Source organism: Podarcis bocagei (genome assembly GCF_964188305.1).
Source record: "Podarcis bocagei genome assembly, chromosome: 1".
In the NCBI taxonomy this organism is placed as follows: domain Eukaryota; kingdom Metazoa; phylum Chordata; class Lepidosauria; order Squamata; family Lacertidae; genus Podarcis; species Podarcis bocagei.
Window position 1 is genome coordinate 35574791 of NC_138125.1, and position 19592 is coordinate 35594382.

Genomic DNA, 19592 nt, shown 5'->3' on the forward strand with positions numbered 1-19592 from the left:
CAGGTCTTTGTCCATTAACTGGCACTCCGCATCTCTAGTCATTTGACTACACAACTACAGCTGCCATGTAATACACCCGTTCTGCATTTGTAAGAACTTGATCGTTTAGTGTGGCAGCGCCTACACTGTGGAACTCCTTGCCTGTTGAGATCAAGCAGGCACCTTCACAGTACTCATACAAGAGGGAGGCACCAGCAGGCTTAGGGGAAACCAAAGGTTTGCAGAAGTACAGAAAACCTAAAAGAGGGTCTTAAAACAGCCTATTCAGAACGACACATGTTTAGTGGCCATATAATGTTCAGTGTTGAGGGGACGGGGGAGTGGCGTATCCTGGAAAAGGGCATGGCTGCCTGCCTGAAATCATGAATAGAAGCACTCCATTCTGCAACATTTTGTTGAGGTCCCACTTGTAAATATTAAGTACTGTCACTACAAGACGACATGGCTTTATACAACCCCACTACCAACCATCTTCATTAAGACAAAAACCCTGCCAATTTGTGCAGTAGAAATCAAGAGGTTCTCTTACTACAAATCTAAAAAGTTGTAGCATGTTTGTTCACGAACCCTTTGTTATGAAGTGGCACAAGAAATTTTTACTGCATTTCCCCCCACCCCCTTCTTTTCCCCCCTCCCTGCAGGACAGTACTTAAACCTTGACAAAGACCACAATGGGATGCTTAGCAAGGAGGAGCTCTCTCGATATGGAACAGGGACTCTGACCAACGTATTTTTGGACCGTGTCTTCCAAGAGTGCCTGACCTATGATGGAGAAATGGTACTTTTCTCATAGATGTATGATAGAAGAAATATCTTGCATTTCTTGTAAAGGCAATGTTGTGGTGTTTGGGTTTTGTTTTGTTTTTTTTTTAAAAAAGTTGGAACTCCTCCACTTTTTATATGCATGCTAACAAAATAGAATGAAGGCAAAATACTCATGTGAATGGCAGCTAAAAACCCACACACTGCAAATTCATAACTTAGCAGCTCACTGAATAAGAAATCTCATTGTGATAGGGAGGACAGTGGGCTCTTATTTACCTCCTAATGCCAAAAGCAAGAACAGCAAGTAACTTATAAATTGAAACTAGCAAGCAGCCTTGGAAGCACAAACATGCAGCTACTAAAATAGAATTCACATTTATAAGACCTTGCCCTCCTTGTCAATCAGCAGAGTGGCCATTGTCTACCTCCCTAAGTTAAAAATACAATTAGGTTATTGTTTGGAAAGCTGCTGCTGAGTTTTGAATAAAATTGCTCATTTTGGGGGGAGATAATTCTTACAAGTACATGCAGAACTGGAATCGGGTAAAGGAACGGGAAAACATAGCTTTTGTTTCCGTACCCAATTTACAACAGGAGACCTGTGTTGTCAATAAGATATGCTGCAGCATGTTACTTCTAGTAAAATGTATAGAATTTAGGACACTAGGCCGTATGATACATTTCAACCAATGATTGACCAGCAAATTATTAACTGGCTACATTATTTAATTGCCTAACACATGAATTCAGCTTTAGTTGAACTAGAACAATGGTTGGCCATTAGAAGACTGTGATAGGCTGTTGTTCAAATGTTCGTTTAGTTCAGACTAAGGGACAGCCTCACAAGTAGTTCTGATAGAAATCTATGGGTATGTTGCCTATCCAATAAAAAAGCATGTATTTTCTGCACACCCTTTTTTTCTCAGCAGCCATTTTCTGAGTCATGCTGTCTTTCAATGAAAACTAACTGCTCCCCTACAAGGAAATAGCCACCAATTATGTTCTGCTTGCAAAATCAATTTAGAAAGTGGACTATAATAAACATGATTGCATCTGCTTTTAGGACTATAAGACGTACCTGGACTTTGTACTTGCATTAGAAAACAGAAAGGAACCTGCCGCTCTGCAGTATATTTTCAAGCTGCTTGATATAGAGAACAAAGGATACCTGAATGTCTTTTCCCTTAATTATTTCTTTAGGGTAAGTCCCTTTTTGTAGAGGTAGGTCATTTTTTTGTACATGTGTTGTTACAGCCTTTGTGCCTCTACCTAGAGATCAGCAGGCAATTGCTTTAAACTACCAGTGTTTGAGGTGAGGTTTTTGTCAACTTTAAAGAAATATATAAATGTTTAAAACTTCACATTAAGAAAGGGAAATAATTCAGAATGGCTTTTCAGAGCACATCTTACATAAAGAAAATACACCACTGTGATTTTAATTAAATACCAGGTTTTGCCTTTTCCGTACAACTCTTCTTTTTAAGGTAATAGTCTTTGATGACCTCTAATGGCTAACTTCTATGGGATGTTAATATATTCTGTCTACCAGTAATAATGGATAAGCTGTGGTTCCTATATAATCAGAGGGCAGCTTTCATACAATAGCCTGCATGTTTTAGCAGGCTCTTTCTAAACTTACATTTTCTCATTGACTGGAACTCACTCAGATGATCCTGTTATTAAAACACACCTTTATGAACTAACCGTGACTATACTATTTCCAGCAAATAAGTACTTCTTAGAGGATCACTGAATCAGCAGTCTCACAGATCTGCTGATGCTAATATTAAGTCTTAGGATGTTACACCACTAGAGATACAATTTTAGCTTCCACATGATCTAGTAGAAATGTTTGTTAAATTTAAATCCCCTTCTCCTTTTTACGGGTGCTAAAATGGCTTTCAGGTTTAATCCTTTTTTTGTGGGGCATGTCCTTTTGTGAATTTTGAAGATAAAATAGTGACTCCACTGTCATCCCACACAAGTATATATTTCATTCAGATTAAAGCAATCAGAGCAATTCAGTCTTGTTTGTAAAAGCTAACCCCCTTAATATTGATCACCTCCAATTCTGTGCCTACTCAACCAAAGTATTTTGCTGCTAATGACTCAGGAGTAGGATAATTCAACTAAAGGTTTAGAGAAAGAAAATCTGGAACACTTTCAAAGCTTTTACAATAAATGCTCTGCAGGTTTAAAATACATCCAGAGCTGTGTTCTTTTAGCAGCATGAAACAGATTAATTCTTCTATAACAAACATCAATTGGCCCTTCATCTTTCAATTATTTCTTCTTCCAGTACACACTTTATAGTTAGTCTCAAAGTTTGAGGCTAAAAGCCTATTTTAACAATAGGCCTGCTGCTTGCTTCAGTTCTAATACTTTTCTTCAAAGTGGGCTAGAAGTTGGGAATTGTTGCACATAGATTGAACAGATGGTCAGCGCTTTCTGCTTTGATAGATCTTCAGAGAAAAGGGCAGATTTCACTCCCTGCCTATGCTTCACGCAAGGGGAATGAACACAGGCAGCATACCTCTCCAAACAGATGATAAAGGACAAGATTCTTATAAGGCTCAGTGGAAGCATATACTTTGAATGTTTAAGGTCTCTGGTTCAATCCCAGCACCTGCCATCAAAGGATATTTGGTAGCAGGAACTGAACAAGACCTCTACCTGAGACCCTGGAATACTTCTACCATTCTGGGGAGACAGGGCTAAATTATATGTATGAATTAGCACATAGTAGAGTTATTTATCCATGTAACACAGCTTATTCGCTCTCTTGGATTTGAAAACATGCTGTCTTGTTTTCTGAACATATGTTACACCTGTTGCCATAGGCTATTCAAGAACAGATGAAAATTCATGGGCAAGAACCAGTTTCTTTTCAAGATGTCAAGGTTAGATTTCTATCAAAATTTATTTGTATGCAGTAGTATGAGAAAGACCTGACTTTCTGAAATGAGAGAGAGTATATGTTTCTTTGTACTAGGGGCAGTATTGTGGTAGAATGTTGATTCCATAGTTAATATCTTAATAGTATTGAATTTGGTACAATGTATTTTTGAATGTTTTTGGAAAAAACAGTAATATTCTATATATCTAGCCTATAGGCAAATAGAACCCTCAGGGAGATCATTCTGCGGTAAAAAGTAACAGGCCTAGAAGGCCTCTTGCCTAAAAAATGTTAGCAGGCAAATACTTCACTTACTATAATTATCCGTGTAATGTTAATTGGGGTTTTTTAGAGGATACTTTCATTTTGCTACTTTGATTTCTGAATCCATCTTGAAAGTTGAATGGAAGAACTGATAGATGTTTGGACATATGCCTCATTCTCATCACCTAATGAATGAGGCTATAAATAGCAGCACAAGTGGGGGAAACGATAGCTGGTGCCCCCAAAACTCATAGCAGTCACTAAGGGGTAAAACCTCTACATGTAGCTGCTTAACCAGAACTCTCTTGTCATGCCACCATAGATCCTTTTGCTATTTGCAGGCAAATAGCTTGCCACCTTGGACAGTTTAAAGCAGCATGCACTTGGTGGCTGTATTGTGTGTGTTGCATTGTGTCAGTTGGAAAACATGAATTGATTTGTGAGGCAAGCTTTTTACTGCAAGTAGGTAAGGAAGTCTTATCATGGCGTCAACAAAAATTACCTGTCCTATGCGAGACCCACTGTTGAAAAAGATCAACACTTGGGAGTCAGCTGTCGCATGGAGCAAATAAATATAGCTGTACATCTGCCCTTAGGTTAGTGCATGGTTCGGCAAACTAAGGCCCGCCAGCCGGATGCGGCCCACTGGGCTTGTTAATCTGGCCTGCGAACCTTGCGGGCCCTGCCACCTGCTCGGTCAGTCCCTGCGCTTAAACCAGTACGGTGCGGAGGCCTCACCGCATGGGGACTGACTTCCACAACGCTGGTGTGGCCGCCAATCCGACACTGGAAGCTCCTGCAGCCAATCCAAAGCTGTGGATGCCTCTGGGCAACGCCCCTTCCCTCCCGCTTAGGCGGCTGCATATGGTCAAGAGCCAAGTGGGAGGAAGCGGTGGCAGCGGCATGGGCTCTGCACCCCAGGGAACCCCTGGCAGAGGCAGGGGATGACGCTGCTGAAGACAAGGCGGCGTGAGTGGGAGGGTGGGTCGTTTCGGGAAGGGGGTCCGGCCCCTCACAAGGTCTGAGGGACAGTGGATCGGCCCCCTCCTGTAAAAGTTTGCTGACCCCGGGTTAGTGTATACAGATTCTAAATTTAATCTAGGTCACTGCCATCCCCCGCAAAATGCATTTATTTACGGGAGCTGATGACCACTGCTCTTTATGCTGGCTGCTAAGACAAAACAGGTCTCATTCTTATCCGCTCAGTAATTAACTCAAACAATGTGGGAGCAGCACTGCAATAAAGAACTTTACTAGAGGAATTAACTGTGACTGTATTTTGAAAGCAAGTATGAACACATCCTTCGTATATTGTTCAGTTTACACTCCTTTTCAGTCAGGATGTGCTTTACTACTAGAATTGAACACCAAAGCATGAGGGGAAAGTGAAATTAAGTGTTACTTAATTATTTTGATTTTTTTAAAAAGTCCTTGTACTGGTGTGCAAACATTTTTATCCTATTCGACTTCCATTAAAGAAACTTAATTTTTGGTTGCTTTTTCTAGGATGAAATATTTGACATGGTGAAGCCCAAGGATCCTTACAAAATCTCTCTTCAGGACTTAATCAACAGTAGTCAAGGCGACACTGTCACTAGCATTTTAATTGATCTTAATGGCTTCTGGACCTATGAGAACAGAGAGGTTCTTGTAGCAAGTGACAATGACAACACAACAGATCTTGATGATACATGATTTAACAGGAATAGACTGTATCCATGGAGATCTGCCCAACTGATACAGTGACCATTTAAAGCTGAATAATGTATTCATTACCCAAATAAATGAAGCTTCCATGTAGCTCCAGATGGACAAATTTTGTATAAGGCTTGTGAGATGGAACTTCTCTAAAGCAAAAAAGGAAAAGAATACTGCTGTTTGTTGAAAATGTAATTAAACGTTTACAGACTTTTCTTGTAAATTAATTTTATTGAAATTATTCCTAAACCCACAAGCCACCTTCCAGTTTAGACAAATTATACCTGCTGGTATAATTTGGTCTTGAATACTCTTTTTGGTTTTGTACTGGGTACATTGGCATTGCAAAAACAAATCATGTGCAAGAAAGAAACAAATCTCTGGGTCATTTATATCTGAAATATCAGATATGTAGAACTGTAGTTACAAATGTGCAGCTCAATTCTTTTAAAACTACTATGGAAGTAAATACCTGTCAAAGGGATAATAGTGAAACCTCCTACTAAAACAGCATCACAAACCTTCATCTACTATAACAAGCAGTTAGTGTAAATGCTCATGATGGTGTTAATTGTTCAAATACAGGGCTTCAAAAGTCATGGGTGTTTCTCAAAACATGTGACTATCCTGTCAAAATACACCTCTGATGTCTTAATTGCATGCAGCCCTCCAAGGCCTTATCCAGGAGTAACTTCTGTGGAACTTACTTCTAAGTAGACACACGATTATAGGCTTAGTAGGGTAAATGTATAGGCTTACTAGAATCCCAGGACCTACTACTGGGTATTTTAATGGCACCTGTGCCTGCTGCATTCATTGCAAAAGTTTGCTAGTCCTATAATAACAACTCTGAACCCAACTGATTTAAAATTATATTAAATATAAAATTTAATGCATTTACAAGAAAAAGTACCCACTTTCATACCATTTGCATATACTGAAAGAAATAGTAAAGGTAAGGCACAATGATAGAAGAACCTCATGACAATAAGCCCTTCCTATTATATAAAGCAATAACATTTTTGGCAAAAAGTAATTATACAGCTGGGCACTCAAAAGGCTTCATAATTTATTACTTTGATGCCTTGAATAGATGCTTAATATAGGCTTCACATAGTTTACAACTGGCATTTGGAATCTGATTCTTAAATCAAAATGGATGTTCCCTTTTAAGATTTTTTTAAAAAAAACAAAACCAGAAGGTTGTGATGTGCCGTTTAGTTAAAGCTGTTCTAGCATTCTCAAGTTAAGAAGAGCTTCCCATAAAAAAAACAGTGTGGCAGACAAGACTTAAACACTTCCTCCTTCCCACATGCCTGATAGCGACAGTGAAGGAAAGGGCATGATCCATGAGGTGGTTCTATATCTCTGCAGTTTTTCTGGCTACTGCTGTGACACTTTTCCTATTTCCATACTACATGAATTTTTAGTCCACAGTTTCTTCCTGACTCCTGGCTATTTTATACAGGTGCACAGCAAGCTTTTAAGAAAGTGACTCAGTGGAAGAAGCTATTAAAAGTGTGTAACAACAGCCAAAAAAGGTTTTGTTTGCTTTGCATGGTGTACTGCTTTCTGCATGCATCTCTTTGTGCCACATATCCACAGACATCTGGATTCTGTCCTATATCTGCAAAGTTTTGTGCTGCAGAATTTTGTGGGAATTAGTGTGGATTGTCCTCACAAAAAGGTTCATTATATAAGTTAAATTGTCAGTAGTCCTTGGTCAGGGTGCTGACAAGATCCTTTCTAGATAGAAAACCCACCCTTGTTGACATGCAGTAGGCAGTTCTCAAACTTATTTTCAAATATTTTAAATATAAAAATCAAGTTCTGTCACTGAAACAGTGTCTGTTTAACTCAGAATGAAAAAACACTGCAAGGATATGCAAAATAATTAATTTAGCATACCTCACTACTTTTGATTTTTACTACACCCAATATTTAGAGCCATCGTTTTATCAGCATACCATCTCCTATCCAGACTATCCTTCCCAACACACATAATAAAGTCAGAGATTACAATGTGAACTTACTCTGTATATTACTCTTACTCTTCCAACTAAGCAATGAGAACATGCTTTAGGAACCCCTTAACAGGACAGTCCTTTATGAGACAGAGTTTTCAGACAAGTTCTTTTATACAGGTTTTTTTTTACCAAGCATTAATCAAAGTCACCTTATTTTAAACTATATGACTGGACACACACACAACAGTGACAATAAATTAAACTAAGTCACAAAGATGCCTTGTGAATTAGTTGCCATTAGTCTAAACTTTCACCTAGATTTCAGTAAGTAACTATAAATGCAAAATGACCTTAAAACAAAAAAAGCACAGTGATCAGTCCACAACTGTCAACAAGGCACCAGATGTTCAGGAAAGACATTTCACTTGTTCTGCATAGATAGATCACAGGACCAGTTATTTGCATTTCATAATCTAATAGGTTAAGCAAAATGTCTTAGCCTTTATTAGACAGATGTTGGCTGAAGAGACGTTTAGTATCTCTGACCATACTTTGAAATAAGTTACATTCCACTGAACATGCATAACAGAGCCTACAAACATTTGACAACTAAGAAACGGGGTGTGATAACCAATGTCACACAAGTAGATTCTGCTCAAGCAGAGGGGCCTCTCCTGCCTCCCCCCCCCCACTACAGCCATTCAAAGCAGATTTCAGGAGCGCAGAGGGGAGGGGAGGCTGGAGAAACCCTCCTGCATGACCAGAAGTCCGTTCCAGTGACAACCAGACACGGTTGGATGCTACCCAAAGAATTATAATGCAACGTTCTCGTTCTAAGCAGACACTGGAGTAATATCTTGTTTGCTTTCCACAACAAGCGGACGATCTCCTTCTGTTTCAAAGTTGAGATTTACAAATGTACTACAGGTGGTAGCCTCTGGCTGAGCCGTATGGACAGCAGTCCCGTCTTGACTCTGGTTCTGCTGCTCTTGAAACCTCCTTTCTGCTTCTTCTGACATCTTATTCTCTTCCTCCTCTTCCTCTTCCTAAAAAAACAAACCTCACATGTTGTAAAACCAGGAGGACTCCATTAATTCATATATCCTGAGCATATTCATGTGTACCAAAATCATTTATTGCTGCCACCTTGTTGTTGCTACTACTGCAGCACATTACTATTGCAAAGCTCTTAAGTACCCATCCAACAGGAAAGGTCAACTTAACATTAGAAAACATTAATGCAATCTGCATGCTTCTCAACAGAAAGAATGGCAATACTGTTTTGAAACCAAGTTCATTTCCTACAGATCAGCATTAAATATGGAAGCCTCTCATCAAATGATTTTTCCATGTCTGGCATATGGTAGTAGTTGAGTGTCTGGGATTTGCAACTTTAGGAACCAGTTCTTCCTGAAGCATTTACCTTCTGAAATACAAACAAGCATTTCTTCTACTTACAATGTAAATTAAAGGGAACACCCTTAACTTATAAAGGAAAAAAACCTAATACAAATTAGAATATCAGTTGACTTATAAAACAGATGTATGGTAGTGGTTTCTCAGTTTTAATTGAAACCCCTCACCATATACGTAATTCATTCCTTCTATTGTAGCAAACTATTTTGTATAATATTAGGCCAACGTAGGTTAAAGTCTATTTGGAAAGTACATACAACCAAGCATGTTTTCCTGAAGAGATTGCATCTGGGAGTTTCCCATTAAAAAAATCCCATTTCCTGACAAATGGACTTAAAGGGGAGAGTGAAAACAAGTTAATACAGAAGAAAATGTGTTGACATTGATAGATTTTTAGAGAACTGAAATATGACATCTTTAAACCATTTTATATTAACAAACCAGACTATTATGCTGTACATTTTAGTAAATCTGTTTGTAATTCCTACACTGTTAAAAGGGTACAAAAAGGCACACACCTCCTTCTTCATTCTGTAGTATTCATCTATGGCATACTGGTATTTTGGCGTACTGATTCCCAAAACAGAGGCAATCTTTTCACCAAGGAAGTCACACACTGAATAAATAAAACACATTTATGAATGTTGCAGCCTTACCAAGTAAACTTGTGAGCAGTTTCCCATTAGCATTCTGCATCACCATACATTTAGTTATTTAAAGAAATGATTATATACCACTGTATCATAAAAATATATCACAGCAGTTTACAACAGTATAAAAACATGAACCACTCACAAAGCAGCAGGAAGGGGTTTCCCCCCATTATTCTACTCCCTTAGTTTTTGTGTCTACTTGCACAAGCCAAAACATGAACCACACAAACTATGGAAACGAAACCAAATAAAAAGTGACAGCCCAGATCAGACAATAAAAGACTACATCCTTTACACCTAAACCGTATAGAGTGACGGTTGTTTGGGCTTTTCATGAAACTATCCACTAAAAAAGATTGCCGTATGTTTAAATTCTTCAAATGTACCTGAACAAGGATATTCCAACTCCCCTTTTAGTGAAACACCAGGCCCAAAGGTGTTTCAATGGTAAACTAGATGTATAAAACAAAAGATGGCAAGATGTGTTGTCGCTGCACAATGGGTCACTGGGCTAGAGCTCCTTGAGCTGGCCTCCTCCTTATCTGCTCTACAGTCAAGTGAAGAAGCCAAAATTGTTCAGCTCAGAGTATGTATAGCTTGCAGGCATCAAATGCTGGATGAGCGGGTATACACACACAACCTGAAAAAGGGCAGGGGAAACTACCACAAACTTGCCCTTTTACTAAAAGCTTTTCATCATCCTAAGTCTGTCTACAAATTACACACACGTCTTCACATAATAACCTGGTGGGTCAATGTGTGCAATACTTCTCTTGTGACTTTTTATATTTTAAAAAAAAATATCACCCCCCCAATCTGTCCAATTCCCACCTGAGACTCCCCCCGCCCCCGTGACTTCTTAAAATAATGGAATAAACTGAAATGGGTAGCCAAGGGGAACAGTCAACAAGAAAGGAGGTCATAACATTCATTGCAATAAATGGTTGTCTAATTTTGTACCCTAGTGCTGCATCTTTTAATCAACTTATAAAGCAGAACAGAAGGCATGTGTAGAAAATGAAGACTGGGTTTCACTGTAATATATTTTTTCAGAGTAATATACCACCCACTCATGCCAGGCTATAGTGAAGTGTAGGCACTGAAATATGCAGCACTAGACATACTTCTGTGAGGAAAAATAGTATTCAGTACCTCCTTTTAAACTTTTAAGAAAACACTGGATAAACCAAGTAAATGGGAGCTTTCACTTCACTAGACTTCCTTCTGCAGGTTAAGGATTGATTCGGGTTTTTGCATATCAGTAACTATCACTTTAAGGGACGCGGGTGGCGCTGTGGGTTAAACCACAGAGCCTAGGACTTGTCGATCAGAAGGTTGGCGGTTCGAATCCCTGTGACGGGGTGAGCTCCCATTGCTCGGTCCCTGCTCCTGCCAACCTAGCAGTTTGAAAGCATGTCAAAGTGCAAGTAGATAAATAGGTACCGCTCTGGCAGGAAGGTAAACAGCGTTTCCGTGCGCTGCTCTGGTTTGCCAGAAGCGGCTTAGTCATGCTGGCCACATGACCCAGAAGCTGTACGCCGGCTCCCTCGGCCAATAAAGCGAGATGAGTGCCGCAACCTCAGAGTCTGCCATGACTGGACCTAATGGTCAGGGGTCCCTTTACCTTTAACTATCACTTTAATGACTTCATTTCACGCCTGTCCTTTCAGTCTCATACCACTTGGCACTTCATTATAACTTACTTTGTTTTCTGTAGACAGAGACAGACAGAGAATACATACATACCTGATAGTGTTGATGTGGCTACTCTTAGCATATGAAACCACAAATAGGGCCCCCAAGTTAGTGTTGCCTGCAATAAATAAAGGTTAAGATCATTTATGTTATGCATCTGAAAGACTTTTGATTTATTTCATGTGTCTCACGTAAGTTATATCCAATGGTGGTGTTAGGCAAGTGGAAGTACTCTGCTTGTACAAGCAGGGCATCCAATTTTCATTGACCCCTCTTCATAGTACAGCCCTCTGCAACATTTCCCATACTGTTCCCAACCCTCAGGGCTGTAGTGTGTTGGGAGAATTGGTGGGATTCAGTTGTCCAGTCATGCGTGAGCAGAAGTGCTTCCACTTGCCTAAGGCTACTGATAAATGTAACACTGAATGTCTTTATTGCTTGACTTGGGTATAACAAGAGCAGCACCACCAATAGAAGGGGGGAGAAGCAAGAAAATTGACCTGAAAACACATTGCCCTCATCTCTTCAGCATACCTTCCTCTATTTTAAATTGTATATTGTGATAGGAATTTTATGGTTTTAGATATATAGTAATGTTCATAACTGCACATACATAGATCAGTACAGGAAGGCCAACCTGGAACCATTTTGATTCCTAAACTGACCAAATCCTTTCTCTGCAAGGTTAAAAATGGAAAAGCCTCCCCATTGTCTCTTCCTTTAATCTGTGTTTGAATAAGGTGTGAGCCTGTGACCTGGCCCAGGAAATAAGTATTTTAGCATTACAAAAGAATGGCCAGGCTCCCCAGAAAATCCAATCAAGTAACCTGCTAGACAGGAGATAAACAAGGACAAGAGAAAAACAACATTTAAATTTCTGTGATGTAGGTGGGATGTATCTGAGGGGTGGTCTTAGGTTACACCCCTTCTGTGATGTATGCATAATGTTTCTGGGGGTGGTCCTGATGTAGAGAAGGGGAATTTCAAAAGTCTTTATAAGGCCTTGCAGGCCATTGTTCTGGGTCCTCTTCCTCTCCTGCGTGTGAGGGGGGTACCCTGTTGCAACAGATCAATAAAGATCAAGCTTACTAGCTGCTTTGCTTCTCAATATTCTCTGGTTGGCCTCTGTTATTTTCTCCTACCAATAGGGAACCTATGTAAGGACTCTATATGGGCTCTTGGATACCCCATAAGGGAAAAGGGCATATTTTTATTTACAACAATATCACGGATATGAATTTCGGTTGCTAAACTGCCAAGAACAGGGTCTTTTTTGTAGTAGCACCTAATGGTAGAATACCCACCCTGAATATATTTGCTTGGCAACAAGACACAATGCCTTCTTTTCCCAATGTTCACATGCAGAAATTATAGCTCTTCCAATCAGATAGAAAATCATATTACAGTGGTACCTCAGGTTACATATGCTTCAGGTTACATACGCTTCAGGTTACAGACTCTGCTAACCCAGAAATAGTACCTCGGGTTAAGAACTTTGCTTCAGGATGAGAACAGAAATCGTGCTCCGGTGGCGCAGCAGCAGCAAGAGGCCCCATTAGCTAAAGTCATGCTTCAAGTCAAGAACAGTTTCAGGTTAAGAACGGACCTCAGAACGAATTAAGTACTTAACCCGAGGTACCACTGTACTTATATCCTGTGCTTCTGAATATATGCATAAATGTAGAAATATGGAAAGCTTCATTAAACCAAGTCAGATAATTTGTCCCTCTATCCCAATATTGTCTGATGGAAACACAGTGGTGCATGTGTAGCAGCAAAACCAGATACCTTCATTTGCCCCACCTGCAGTAAAACATTTCTCTCCCATATCGGTTTCTCTAGCCACAGCAGGCGCTCTAATTCTCCAACGGTTTGACCTCACCCCCCAATGGCATACTCTTCCATTGTCTCCCGAAACAGATGGATGCCAACAACCTGCACATGCTAGGAACTGAACCTGGAATCTTCTGCATGCAAAGCATCTGCTATGCTCTCACCTCCCCAGTTCTGCAGATACAATACATAAGATGGCAATAGCATTTAGGAGCCAATTTGCCATTGCAAATGCAGAATTTGCCACACCAGAAAGTTTACAGATATATATTTGACATGCATTAACAATGCAAGGAAGTAAAGCTATAGTTATCCTGTTGTAAATAAAAATGCAGCGTAAAACAAAAACCTTTTCTTCTTGGTATGTTTCAAAACTAAAGCTATATTGACACAAAGATTGGCTAGTTCAAACCTTACCTGAAGAAACTGATAATTTAATACAAACACTTTAATCTATTCTGGGTATTGATCAAGTCCTTAAATGATGGGCTCAGAATCTTAAGAGCCCTGCATGCATGCCCAAGCGCTTTCATACGGGCTTTCTGAATTTCTTTTGCAGCTGCAACTATTTACCCTGCAGGAAGGCTGTCCAAGGGTCCCCCTCCCAAAAGCTTTCTGGCAGGGCTTTTCAGGAAAGGGAAAATCCTAATGTGTGAGTGGAAGCTCCACCTACTTCTTATAGCAATTGTAAATACTCAAGACCCTTAGAAGCAAACTAGTACTTATGTGGGGTCTACAGAAAAAGGCATGAACAAACGTTAACAGACTTATTATTCAATGTATTCAATGTTCATTTGCAAAAACCAAGGTATCTCTGAAGGAAGAAAAATGCACATTTGTATTCTCTGGCCCATTCTGGTGAAACAACAGTTCACCGGCTGAAAACTCCCAACCCACTCCCATGTTATGAACTTCAACATAGATTCATTTGCTATTATTCTTTTTAGCTACCTATGTAGATTTTTGTGCCTGAAAGTCATATAAAATTTAATAGTTGAATTAAGTCATAAACAGGGGTAGGTGAGTACGTACTTCTGATTTATAAGTGCAGGCTTTGAAATAAGTCTGTATTATTAAAGCTACGGTTTCAGACCAGAAGTAAACCATTTTATTTTAGGTTCTACGTTTATTCGTAAAGAAGCCAACACCAGCCAAGTTCCATTTTTTTAAGGATGCTGTGTTTCCATTAAAAGTCCTAATATGTCAGTTCACCAAGGCAAATTTAATGAGCGGATGCTAGTCTTTGTAAATGTACCCTTTTCTACCACAGCTGAAATAATAAGCTATCAATGTGGCACTGTCAGAAAACAGACCATTTGTCTGTATAGAAATCCTACAGCATTTTTGCCAAGGCACCAGAGCTCAGCTGGGGATATTCTTTTTCTCTGCCTCATTTATGTTGCTGGGGCTCACACAATATGCCACAGGTGACAGCAATCCTTTCTCAGCTGTACCACAATATGATGTTTCGGCACTTGTTGAAGACCTATTTATTTGTCCTAACATTTGCTGGTTTTTAGTGCCAAGCTTCAAGTGTTCTATTTTAAATTAATGTTTTCTACTGTGTATTGATGTATTTGTGATTTTAATTTACTGTTGCTTTATTTTGTATATTGCTCTGCGACTCTAGAATGAAGGGCAGTATACAAATAAATAAATAAAAACAAACATTTATCCTATCAAATAATACTATAATGAAAGCAAGTTATGCAGCAGAAGATGGTTCTACAGTCATTTCATTTTAAATTTGTATAATAAAATGTCACAGAAAGAAGGCTTATGAAGTGTACTATGAAGCTGTAAAAAGGACAGATTGTTTTTCGCAGATTCTATTCCACTATGCTTTGGACACAGTTGCATTCTGCACCCCAGCATCTCTCTCTCTCTGCCTTCTTTGCAACACAATGCAAGTCAATAGTACCTCTCTCTGTTCAGAGACAGAATTGCTATTCAGGATGCCAGATCTTGGCCTGGTAATAGGGCATGTCTGGTGTAAAATTCATCGCATTCAGTAAAATATTTCCTTCTAGAAACTGAATAAACACAAAGGAACAAACCTGAATTGTACTGATGATGTTGACCTAGTTGCATGTTTATTTCAAACAGCACTTTGCCCCTAAATATATTGCAATATTCAAGAATCCTTACAGAAGCAGTTGAACATTTTAGTGTCTGTTTGTATAAAAAATCCAGCTCTGGGAGGGCCAAACAAAACCAAAAAGGATATGATGGCACTGTGTTGAATATACAACATAGTATATTTAGGCCAATACAAAAGCATCCTTTATTCTGCACATGTATTCTCTGAAATGCACAGAAGGCATTTTTTTTTAAATTTTTTTGGTATGCTTTTATGGAATAACTACTAGCACAAGGAACTTGGGGCCCTCCAGATGCTGTTGAACTCCAACTTCTATCAGCACCAGGAGGTTGATGGGAGTTGCAGTTCACAACATTGGGCGGCCACCTACCCCTGTCTCAACCATCCATCATCACCACAAATTCAGGAAAGAGGGTTGGTTAAACAAAACTGACATGCCAAACAGAACACTTAACACCCCTCAGGATACAAACAGAAACCTGAGTTCGTCTTGTTTAAATAAGCACATACACTTCTAAAGCACACTCAAATGTTCAAAGTATTGGTTTCCATTCTGAGTTTCCACTTGCTTCTACCCAATTTTTATTAACTCATCTCTCCCGCTGCAGTCTCTCCAATGCCCATTCTTCACTTTTCAAGAATGTCCCCAACACTAAGGAACTGCTTTTTGGTATATGGGGGAGGAAGGGAGGGAGAGAAAACTCCATTATACAAGCAGAGTTTCATTTGTGCTACTCTGCATCCAAGCCATTATCTCAGTACAGTCGTACCTTGGAAGTCGAACAGAATCCATTCTGGAAGTCTATTCGACTTCCAAAACGTTCAGAAACCAAAGCCGATTGGCTGTGGAAGCCCCGTCAGACCTTAGGGTTCCAAATAACGTTCACAAACTTCCAGGTTTGTGGTGTTCGGGAGTCAAACATCCGAGTACCAAGGCATTCAGGATCCAAGGTACGAACTGTGCAAAGAAGGTCAGATTCATTCCCTTATTCATTCCCTTTCAGATGTGGGTGTGGTGGAGGGTTGTGGCTGAAATAATTCATGTTGTCTAACGCCATATTGCAAGTTCATTAGCCAACTGAGACAGGCAGATTTAGGGACAGTGACCAATTCAGTCTCACTGGGCACAAAGCGGGGGACGGGGGACAACAACACTGCAGCTATTATTTAGAATGTAGTGTAAGAGGCAGGGGCGCCAAATCTTGGCATCGCACAGGGCATTGCTGAAATTTGAGGCCCCAAGGTCCACCACTGACTAAGATCTGAAATTGTGTACAGACCATTTTGCATGCATCCAATTGACGCGCAACTGCCAACACACAGGTCCTTTTGCACCCAGTAGAGGGCAGAACAGGGGTGGGGCAGAACAGGCGCAGAACAGGGCAGAACAGGCCGGGACAAGCTTATGCACGCTCCACCAACACGTGGGGGCTAGGAATGGAAATCCCACACAAAATGATTGCTGCCTATATTTTTAAAAAGACACCACATTATGACAATTAAATAGTCCTCTTTCTATGGAAAGAGATTTATCAGAACAGGATAAATAAGTTAACAGAATTTTATTACTCCATTTGGGTAAGATAATGCATCATGAAAAAGAAACAAATTTCAGAAACAAACCTACTGGATCAACAGAAGGCAAGAGGTCTTTTTTCTCCTGCTGCTCATCCTCCTCTTCATCTGTGCTGTATTCTTCCATGGTTTCTCCACTTGCAAAGTGGATGACCCTTCTTGGAATTTTCTTCTTTTTTCCGATGACTCCAAGTTCCACATTCTCAAAGCCTCTATCGCCATTTGCATGCAGCTGAAACAAGAGGGCAACTTGTCACTTGCAAAAATGCCCACATGATAAGGGAAGGATAGAAGACAGCCCTTTTTAGGGAAGTTTTAATGATGTTTTATCGTGTTTTTAATATGGTTGGGAGCCACCCAGAGTGGCTGGGGAAACCCAGCCAGATGGACGGGGTATAAGTAATAAACTACTACTACTACTACTACTACTATTATTATTATTATTATTATTATTATTATTATTATTATTATTAAACGGCTCTACAGAAAGTTCAACTTCTTTGCAGACCCAAAAAAATAATCTTCCATAAGTTTTACAATTCTATTTGGGGGCAGAGGAAGGTCTTATTTTAAATGAATTTTATGGAATGCTTGCAAATTGCCTTGAGACACATGTGAAGGAGCTTCATAAATAAATATAAATAAACACTGCCACATGTTGTTAAATGCCTATATAAAATAACCATTATTTCCTGATCACTTTGTTTTCAGAGTATTTTCATCTATCCCTACAATACATCTGGGAGGGAAATCATTCTTATTTTGAATTTGCAGCTAGTAAGTGAGAATGTGACACAATAAATTTGCTTAAGGCTACCCAAGCAATCCCTGACTGAGCAGAGATTGGACTAGGACCAGTAAGATCCAGAAAGCCAGTCTACTGAAATAAAATTGTTTCAGTAAATATTAGATCAATGCCTCTTTGCTCCTATTGCAAAAGAAGGTAAACAAAATCAGGCCAGTTTAAAATTTCCCCTTTATTTGTATTTAACATTGAGCGTCCCTTCTTTACAGTTGCCACTCAAGCATTAATATTATCCATCAGAGTTTTTGTAGCCAAAATTATACAAACAACAAAAGCTTTATGAACTCTTTAACCTCCTAAGGTACTTCTTTGTAAAGACCATCCTTTACATGTAAGGCAACTGTGTCACAGCTTTTGCCAAGTTTTCACAGGTGAAAGTCAAAGCCTGTCCATGTAATATTAAACAGGCTGATTTGTAACAGGTATCTGCTTACAGGAGGAGCTCGAAGAAATCAGAACACCTTGATATATGTGTGAACTACAAAAGCGTATCAAGGCAGAAGGTACGGTAGATGGTGAACATAATAATTCGATGAATAAATGGTATTTGTGAATTTATTCATATGTATGTGAAAAACAGGCTACTAGTTGATTTATTAAATGCAAATGATGACATTATAAATACTAAAAATCCTGGATCTTGAAGCCCTATAAAACAGAATGGATTAGTCCTGGATTTGTGAAAAGTTAAGGATGTACTGTTTAACCGGCTTCACTACAAAATTCTTTTCAGATCGTGTTTTCACCAATAAAATAAGCCTAGCTGTTCTACGTGGGAATTAACACAATCCTGCTATCATGAAATGAAAATGTTCTGGTGCTTAAAAGACAGAACCATGTTCACTCCTAAAGCGTTCAGATGTGACACTGCTTTTTTGTTATTTAAAAAATCTGCTTTTTGAGAACTGCTGAGAACCGTTTTTGGTTTTGCCCGTAACCAGCTTCTTCTGAAAAGATGGGCAACACCTCCAGCCCACAGGTACCCCGAGACTGGATAGCATTCCCTGCAAGCGATGCTGCTATAAAACTGTAGGCCATCTGAACGACCGTATTTAAGCAACTCCACAAACCCCCTCTTAGGCTGCACTTTCCAAGGCTCGGCCGATACTGAACCGGGTCCTAACCACACCCAGCATCACCACCACCAGGAAGCACAGGACTACAAAAAAGAAGCGCGATTGGCACGGGGATGGGGAGGAGGTGGCAGCAGCATACAAATAATTTTGGGGGGAAAGCACAGCGCCCACAGGCCGGGTTGTGGCTGCAAATAAAGCATGCGCGAGTTGCACCTTGAGGGAAATGGTAGGTGGCTTCCAAGGAGCGATGGAGGAGCCGCCTTTAAACGCTTTGTACCCCGGCAGCGACCTCGAATATAAGACAAGACGCCCAAGGCTCCCCTCAGCAGACCCCGTTTGTGAGGAAGGCAAAGGTTGCAGCGAGGAAGGGCGCAGCACACACCCCCTTGCGCCAGGCAAAGGAGGGCAGGGCTGCCCCTTCTTCTCCCCTCAGATAGGGCGGAGACCCAGGCATGGCGAGCGACGGGCTGAAGGTGTCATGGAGGAGGCTGGGTCAGGTGAGCGGCTTCCCCCGCCGCCGCCGAAGAGGCTCCCTAGACGGAGTGGCGGGGAAAGAGACTCACCTGCTCTTGCTCCATGGCGAAGGCGGTGACAGCGACGGCGGCTGGAGCGCAATACAGAGTGATGGCGGACAGCCCCTGCTCCATACTCCCACCGCCCTCAGCCCAGCCGGAGGGAGACTGGCAGCAGCGGGGCTCGCGCCAGGCCGAACCCTTCTCCTCCTCCCGGGCGGAGGCCCTGGGAAGTGAGCTCATAGAAAGGCCGGCCCCGCGGCCCCGCCCCGGCTCGCCGGTTGCTAGGAGACCAGGAAGAGCCCGCTCGCGGGGGGCCCTCTAGCGGCAGAAGGG

At 40.5% G+C, this 19592-nt stretch overlaps 2 protein-coding genes across 2 annotated transcripts in view; one reads left to right on the top strand and one right to left on the bottom strand.

Moving 5' to 3' along the window:
• PPP2R3C (protein phosphatase 2 regulatory subunit B''gamma) overlaps positions 1 to 5846 on the top strand; it is a 24262-nt gene extending 18416 nt beyond the window's left edge. The window contains exons 10-13 of the mRNA XM_081209069.1: positions 642 to 778; positions 1829 to 1966; positions 3606 to 3665; positions 5432 to 5846. Of these exons, the coding sequence (XP_081065195.1) occupies positions 642 to 778; positions 1829 to 1966; positions 3606 to 3665; positions 5432 to 5620 (524 nt within the window). The 3' untranslated portion in view covers positions 5621 to 5846. The remainder of the gene's footprint in view (positions 1 to 641; positions 779 to 1828; positions 1967 to 3605; positions 3666 to 5431) is intronic.
• On the bottom strand, positions 5835 to 19491 carry FAM177A1 (family with sequence similarity 177 member A1). The gene is made up of 5 exons (XM_081210364.1): positions 19308 to 19491; positions 16916 to 17095; positions 11406 to 11472; positions 9525 to 9622; positions 5835 to 8636 (listed from the first exon to the last, which is right to left on the bottom strand). The coding sequence occupies exons 1-5, from the start codon at positions 19389 to 19391 to the stop codon at positions 8424 to 8426; spliced, it is 642 nt and encodes a 213-aa protein (XP_081066490.1). The 5' UTR covers positions 19392 to 19491; the 3' UTR covers positions 5835 to 8423.
• Between the last annotated feature and the right edge of the window lie 101 nt (positions 19492 to 19592).

Bases quoted from the DNA above. Each gene is read 5' to 3' on its own strand.
- FAM177A1 (XM_081210364.1), bottom strand. From the start codon at position 19,391: ATGGAGCAGGGGCTGTCCGCCATCACTCTGTATTGCGCTCCAGCCGCC. The intron at 17,096-19,307 runs GTGAGTCTCTTT...CTCTTGTTTCAG, and splicing joins TCGCCATGGAGCAAGAGCAG to CTGCATGCAAATGGCGATAG. The intron at 8,637-9,524 runs GTGTGTGCCTTT...TTGTTTTTTTAG, and splicing joins ACTACAGAATGAAGAAGGAG to GAAGAGGAAGAGGAGGAAGA.